The sequence below is a fragment of the Notolepis coatsorum genome (assembly GCF_963971535.1).
Source record: "Notolepis coatsorum genome assembly, chromosome: 10".
NCBI classification, from domain to species: domain Eukaryota; kingdom Metazoa; phylum Chordata; class Actinopteri; order Aulopiformes; family Paralepididae; genus Notolepis; species Notolepis coatsorum.
Window position 1 is genome coordinate 80,475,417 of NC_140174.1, and position 8,360 is coordinate 80,483,776.

At 44.2% G+C, this 8,360-nt stretch overlaps 1 protein-coding gene across 1 annotated transcript; it reads left to right on the forward strand.

Annotated features, from left to right (window-relative positions):
- Positions 1-3,101: 3,101 nt before the first annotated feature.
- Positions 3,102-7,037, forward strand: LOC311235607 (gamma-crystallin M2-like; the record flags this gene model as incomplete). The annotated part of the gene is made up of 3 exons (XM_084323071.1): positions 3,102-3,110; positions 5,473-5,715; positions 6,762-7,037. 3 exons carry the CDS (start codon positions 3,102-3,104, stop codon positions 7,035-7,037), a joined length of 528 nt encoding a protein of 175 aa, XP_084179197.1.
- Positions 7,038-8,360: the final 1,323 nt, after the last annotated feature.

Sequence of the window (8,360 nt, forward strand, 5' to 3'; positions counted from 1 at the left end):
AAAAAAGACCAACCTAGTACCAACTATAAACTTAAACTATAAAGTAAAATAAATTAATTAAAAACAAAAGCATTGTTGTCGGGAGTGGGGGCTCGTACCTAAAGGGCCTTTTGTGTGATATTTCAAAAGGGCTGCATCACCAGGTCATGGCTGAACAAGGGTCTGTGTGTCGTACAAACATAGAATAGGCATCATATGAGGGGCGGGGGCTGGTTTGCGGTGTGGGGGTTGTCAATTCTATAGGTAAACTCTAGCAGTTACGAGTGAAGACAGACAAAGGGAACCGGTGGGTGACGTCTAAAAAGGTAAAAAGAGTAGTGGTCCCTGGCGCGTCAGAGGCCTGGCGGTCAGTAGGAGAGTATAAAAGGAGCGTGTGGTGGGTGTCTGGGGTTACGAAGCGCAGACATCCCCAGCCCTCCAACCATGGGAAAGGTATGAGCTCACACACGTTAAAGGCTACTGCTGAAGCTGGCAGTAGGGGGATGTTAACGGCGGGATTATAGGAGGGAAAAATACCGCTTTTGGGGGGCGATGGGGTAGAATATTATAACTACACTACGTGCAGTGGAGGCGGGGAAAAGTGGTTGACAGATGCTTCAGCTGTTGAGTTAGGCCTATACAGTGTTATTAGTTGTCAGTGTTTAGACTGACTTGCTAGCTGTTAAAAGGGGGGAGGGGGGGTACATGTCGTGCTAATAGGGAAAGTTGTCCCTGGGGTTACATGGATTCACCGCGGCTGACAACCGCTCTCGAAGGTTCTTCCGTATGGGAAGTTGTCATCCTGCCATCACAAATGAACGTGGGCCGCTTTACCTCGGGGGAAATGTGCTGGAAAAAAATAACTCGTCGGGGGCCGAGAGTGCTGTGGTGTTTTACTGCAAATAACAGTCAGTTGAAACAAACAAGGAGCTCCTCCCTCACTTTAATTTCCACCCGGCGTGTGGAACGACAATTATAACATGAATCACAGACCAGGTAGACTTGATGCACACAAGTGAGGAGCCTGGAAGTCAGACGATTCAGCTCGTTCAAGGGAGAGGAGCGCCCCCTAAGGCCTGTTTGTGAGCACAGCAACGAGTGGAGTCTCCTCGCTCTACACGCTTGAGAGACCAACTCCTAATAACAACACCTTCTCCCTCTCTCTTTCCATCTCCAAGATCATCTTCTACGAAGGCCGCAACTTCCAGGGCCGCCACTGGGAGTGCAACAGTGACTGCATGGACACCTACAAACACTTCAACTGCTGCAACTCCATCCGCGTGACCGGCGGGCACTGGGTGGCCTATGAGAAGCCCAACTACATGGGTTACCAGTACATCCTGAACCAGGGCGAGTACCCCGAGTACCAGCGCTGGATGGGCTTCAACAACTGTGTCCGCTCCTGCCAGATGTTCCCCCCCGTAAGTCAATCAAACGTGACGGGCGGATGGAAGGCTGCTTAACACCCCACCACCGCATCCTTCGCCTTGTACATCAGACGCTTGCTTTTTGAAATCAATGTCAATCACTGGCTCTTTTGATGTCATTCATAGATACAGAGGCGGGTCAAAGAATACAAGTCTCTGTTGTGAAATCCACAAGGAGACCCAGTCATTCTTTTAAAAGAATATGATACCCCCCCAATTCATTCTCTTTCTCTGAGTTACCTTAAGTGTTTCTGGCAGTTTAGGACCGGAAAGAAATCTAATTATAAGCCAATTTCATTTCAGAAGCCAATTTCATTTCAGAAGCCAATTTCATTTCAGAAGCCAATTTCATTTCAGATGTCAATTGAATTTCTTTGCAGCCAAAGAAGTAGTTTTAGTTTTTAATTTAGAAAAGACAGATCAAAGGCAAGCTGACTACCAGCCCAAATTAATTTAACAGACCTACAAGCCAGACCTAATAAGCTAACCAGCATTTGGGTGGTGACTGGTTAATGTCAAAACTTGAAGTCCAACCCCAGGGCCTACAGTATGTTAACCATGTTCCAACGTTCCTCTCTCTCTCTCTCTCTCTCTCTCTCTCTCTCTCTCTCTCTCTCTCTCTCTCTCTCTCTCTCTCTCTCTCTCTCTCTCTCTCTCTCTCTCTCTCTCTCTCTCTCTCTCTCTCTCTCTCTCTCTCTCTCACACACACACACACACACACACACACACACACACACACACACACACACACACACACACAGTTCAGAGGATCCTACAAGATGAAAATCTTCAACAGACCCGACATGTCCGGCCACATGATGGAGTTCATGGACGACTGCCCCAACGTCTACGATCGCTACCGCCACCACGACATCTTCTCCTGCAACGTCATGGAGGGCTTCTGGATCTTCTACGAGCACCCCAACTACAGGGGCCGCCAGTACTTCCTGCGTCCTGGCGAGTACAGGGCCTGCGGTGACTGGGGCTGCCACAACCCCATGGTGGGCTCCTTCAGGAGGATGAGGAGCGGCCTGTAAGCCGGTCTGCTCTGACCTCTGACCTTGCTGCTTCATCACCATAACATTAAAAAACTTTTTTTCTCTCCAAAAAAACACAGATGTCCTTTGTGGTTTTTATTTTGTCCTTTGGTGTGTTTTCTTTTAGATATTTTAATTCAAACTAAATTCTCTGAATCAGTGCAAAAGGCCAATATTCAAAGGTGGGAGTGTGATTATAAATTATACTTTTCAAATACATAGTTGGTTATATAACGGACTGATGCTCAGTGTATGTTATCATCCTGATTTATTTTTAGGGGGGGGGGGGTATAAATACAGTTACCTACAGAAACAAGACCAACCTGCCGTACTCTCTCTGCTTCCCTGTCCATCTTTCACAGAGTCTCTGTCTATATGTTCGGGCCTCTGTGCCAATAAAGGCAGAGGTTGCAACTCTTATTGTAGCCCTTTAGGGAAAATGCAGCTGTACAGTGTTTTCCATAGACAGACGGAGCTTTTGACGGGAGACAAAGCGACCGCTGCCCGTTCCAACAGTCCTATAGTGTTGCACAGTCTATAGAGGGTATTGTGCTGAGACAGCAAAGCTTTCTGTCAGGTTTACAAAGCACTGATCCCTGTGGGGTCTATAAAGAGGCCAGTGGTACCACTCTGCTCCACTCCCAACCCAACAGTCACAATGGGCAAGGTAAGCGTGCAATTTCAAATCTATATGCACATATAGTATATATACATACTGTAGCTGAGACTAGGAGCAGTGAGAGATCTGCATGTGCAAATGTTAAATTAAGTTAAGTTAAATATACTGTGTCTGTATATATATACATATATATGTATGCATATGTATACATATATTATATGTATTAATCGAGGGCCTGGAGTAATAGAAAGATATTTACCAAAAAATCCTGTTTTCTAGAAGCTTGTTTACTATATGTAGGCTAGTCCAACTAGCCTAATTAGCCTGGTTAGAATATTATTATTACTATTTATGTAAAGGCACAATAACAAGAATAGGAAATGCACTAGGGCTTCACCGGGCATTAATGGTGTGGAGAAGGCCCACCTGCAGTCCTCTCCTGAAGATCCCTGTAGTCGTGTTTGAAGTCGTGCTTTTCTTAATTTATTTTGTTCAATATGCCTACATATATCTCTCCATTAAATAATGTGTGTGATATTTGTTGTGCTATTACGCAACAAGTATGTTGCTAAGTTAACATTCTAGCATATAGCTACATACCAACCTTATTTTTGTCAAATTATAGTTACCTACAAGAAATAATGTTATCTCAAACTTGGCGCTACCTTGGAGATCTGCTGTAGTAACATCAGCTCGCCTTGCCATGCAAATGACAATATATAGCTCATGGGATGACAACGGAAGAAAACGTTAGCTTTTGTTCAAGTACTTTGCAATTAGCCGTATTTTAAATGTCCTTTTGGGAGTTGTGTGAGTTGTGTGAATGCAAACAAGATGCGGAGCGGGTAAATATACTAGTGTCACAGCCTGCTAAACACCTCTGTCTCCACGCCTGTACGTCACAGCCTGCTAAACACCTCTGTCTCCACGCCTGTACGTCACAGCCTGCTAAACACCTCTGTCTCCACGCCTGTACGTCACAGCCTGCTAAACACCTCTGTCTCCACGCCTGTACGCCACAGCCTGCTAAACACCTCTGTCTCCACGCCTGTACGTCACAGCCTGCTAAATACCTCTGTCTCTACGCCTGTACATCACAGCCTGCTAAACACCTCTGTCTCCACGCCTGTACGTCACAGCCTGCTAAACACCTCTGTCTCCACGCCTGTACGTCACAGCCTGCTAAACACCTCTGTCTCCAAATTAGTTTGAAAGAAAATGTGGCTATGAAATTAATGTATACAAAGTATTACTAATAACCAAAAATCAAGCTGTTCTGCATAAGGAAACCATACTTTTATAGTTGCGTTCATCGTAGTTTCCATGGACACAGTGAATAAACAAGGCTGCACAGATGCCACAAAATTAAATGATTGAACTTTTTTCAACTCGTTTTCAGTTGTTATTCATAAAAGAGACCAAAAATATGGGGGGATCAATAATATCATATTATTTATACAATGTGTTTTATGGGGAAATAAAAGGAGTAAAGGTAGCACCGGTTAGTTCACTTCCTCTTTGGGCAGAGATGTTTGACAGTGGAACGTCGTCCAACTCTCTGCGTAGGAGAATGCTTTTCACCCAGCTTGCTGCTATTAGATCACATGTGAGCAGACTGCGCATGTGAGGGCCAACCAGCCTCATTGGAGCTGTCGAAACGATTTTACTTTGCCACTTTGTATCCTCACTTGCCAAAACATGGCAGGAACCATTAAAAGAGAACAGAATTACTGTTATATACATTTTCAAACTAGATAAAAAGAACTAAAACTAAAAACTAAGATCTCAGTTCAATTTATCCTCTAAGGAGAAATCCTCCCTAAAGGAGAATTCAGATGTGCTTTTTCTATAATACTGTACAGCTCAGTTGCAATGTGTGTATATCAACCAGCACAATGAAAATAGTGTTTTCAATCTCGTTGCATTGTTTACCAGAGGGCATGTCAATGCCCCAACATTTTATAGCTATGAGTATTGTGGAACTATGACTAAATCCCTTTGAGAAACAATCCTCCTGGTTGTCATCAGGATCAAACCATTTCAGATAATCTACTCCGTTACCCTCCATTGGCCCATCAGTTAGTCTGCCAGTTGTCCGTAATTGTGAAGGATATCAGCAGATATCTTTCATATCCACTCGCTAGTCCACAAACAAGTAATGAAACTAGTTTCCTACGATTTAGTGAATATTTGTGGTCAAAGAACATCTGCAGTAACTGTGTTAATTATTTTACCACTTGCAGCAGAGGTTGCCAATGTTAAAGGGATAGTTAGACGTGTTTAAGTTGTATGGATGCAAATCTAATTAGCTAACTTATCGAGTCCCATGGTCAGAGTTCTGGTCAGGTTCCAATCGAACCAGGAAGCTTCATAATAATAATAATAATGTCTTCTCATCTCTCCTCCGCAGATTATCTTCTACGAAGAGAGGAACTTCCAGGGGCGCCATTATGAGTGCAGTGGCGACTGTGCCGAGATGCACAACCACTTCAACCGCTGCAACTCCATCAAGGTGGAGAGCGGCTGCTGGATGGCCTATGAGAAGCCCAACTTCACAGGCTACCAGTACATGCTGCACAAGGGCGAGTACCCCGACCACCAGCGCTGGGCCGGCTTCAACGACTGCATCCGCTCCTGCCGCATGGTTCCCACGGTGAGTGTTCTCCGAAGGCCTTTCCAGTAGGCTGTAGTACATGTTAAGTACATGCACTTACACATGTAGAGGTGTACAGATATAGTGGTATACTTACACATGTAGAGGTGTACTTGTATTATTGCACAATGTCGTTCTATTGGATTCTTATTATATTATTAATATTACTATTGTATTATGCACAATCGTTGCGGGCAAGACCCCCCGTATTTCATTGTATACTTGTATGCCGTGACAAATAAAACTCTTGACTTGACTTGTACAGATATAGTGGTATACTTACACATGTAGAGGTGTACAGATATAGTGGTATACCTAAACATAGTAAGTAAAACTTTATTTTTATAGCGCCCTTCTCAGCACGAGTGCACAGAGTGCTTCACAGCATTTTAAAACATCAGTAAAAATACAAGAAATAAAACATGTGAAGAGAAGAAAAAACATTAAAATGAGCTTAAAAACCACATGTAGAGGTGTACAGACATAGTGGTATACTTACACACGTAGAGGTGTACAGATATAGTGGTATACTTACACATGTAGAGGTGTAGAGACATAGTGGTATACTTACACATGTAGAGGTGTACAGATATAGTGGTATACTTACACATGTAGAGGTGTACAGATATAGTGGTATAGATACACATGTAGAGGTGTAGATATAGTGTTATACATACACATGTATAGGGTACAGATATAGTGGTATACTTACACACGTAGAGGTGTACAGATATAGTAGTATACTTACACATGTAGAGGTGTACAGACATAGTGGTATACTTACACATGTAGAGGTGTACATATATAGTGGTATAGATACACATGTAGAGGTGTAGATATAGTGGTATACATACACATGTATAGGGTACAGATATAGTGGTATACATACACATGTAGAGGTAAACGATAGTTTGTATTTTTATACAAATTATTTACAGTATTTTTCTGCAGGGGAATATAAAAGAAATATTCTTGAACTAACGTTCAAATCACACTGCAGTTCCATCATCTCACATCCTCTACCATCGTCCCATCTCTTCCCCCAGTATCGCGGCAACTACAGGATGAAGATCTTCGAGCGCTCTGACTTTGGAGGCCAGACCCTGGAGCTGATGGACGACTGCCCGGACCTGAACGAGCGCTTCCACAGCCGCGACATCTCCTCCTGCAATGTCATGGAGGGCTTCTGGATCCTTCACGAGCACCCCAACTACAGGGGGCGCCAGTACTTCCTGCGCCCCGGCGAGTACAGGAGGTGCAGCGAATGGGGAAGCGCCAGCCCCACCATAGGCTCCCTAAGACGTGTCACAGAGGCCGTCTGATGTCTCCCCCCCCCCCCCACCTCTTCACCCCTGATAGAACCCTACTTTTAATCTCCGTAATGCCCGCTGTGTTCGACTGTGGCGTCCAGACCTGAAATCGTTACATTTTTAATGATGAGGGGTTTTGGTGTGTCTGATGTTGGGTTTTCCTGGGTCACTTTGTGTTGCTGGGGAGGGGTTGGTCCCTGTCCCACTCAGTGCTCAAGCAACACATGGTAAACAGTGATGTTTCCCAACCTCCTGTTTTTATTGGAATCGAAATAAAGGAAAACTTGACAAAAGTCAACTAAAGGGACCTTTGTTTTTGTTTTGTTTTCATGTTGACTGTTAAAGCTGTTATTATCAAGAGGTGGCAGGGATACAGCTCTGTCAAGTTGGAAGGATTTGATCTCTTTTTAACGTCGATTCACTTTAGCTTCAGAGACGCAGGAAGGGTATCCACTGAGGTCCAAACTATGACATCATCATCCCCCTATCCACAAAGCAACATTATCAAGGAAACAGAAGCTTATTCTTTGAAGCCGGTTATTAAAAGAACAAAACAAAAGAAAAGGGGGGGGGTATCTGTGGATGGGCATGTAGGAGTCTTTATGAGATCACATGGTACCATGCAGGCGCTTTGGGTCCATGAAAGAGGCCCATATTAGACCCACATCACAGGGCCAGAGCCAACTCAAAGAGCCGGAGTCAAAGTGGCCTGGTACTAGCCCCGAGCACCAAGCTCTTGCAGAACAAAAAACAAAACCCTGTCCACATCCCTGCTCATGCATTTTTCATCAGCCCAAGATACTGAACCCTTTCAGAAATAAATATCAATTATTGAAATTGTTAATTAGACGCCGCATAATTGGTGAAGATACACATGAATAAATAACTTTGACCATTAATTATTGATTCCAAAAAAATTTAAGCCCAGCAGGGAGTGCGTTTGAGAGTCTTTTAAGATCAAGAACAACAAGAAATATGAATTTTGGCCTTGAGTAATGTCCAATTAAAGGACTGTCGACTTTGCTGTGGAAGTCCAGTGATTTGCCCTTCGTCCTCTGATGTCCGTGGACATGCAGTACCCAGCAGACGGTCGAGTGTCAACAGGCCGCATCAAGGGATCTGATCTGCTCGGAGGCAGCGGCAGATAAGAGACGACGCACACAGGCTGCCTGGTCTGTCATAAGTGGAAGTTAATGTGGGGTCGTGAGGGCGAGGCAGTTTCAATTACATGCCAAACACGGCACAGTGTGCATCTCCGAGGTGCACATACTGGAATGGCAAAGTTCAGGGCCATACTGTGAGGAATAAGCCTAAGGTTGTGACTTTCCAATGTGT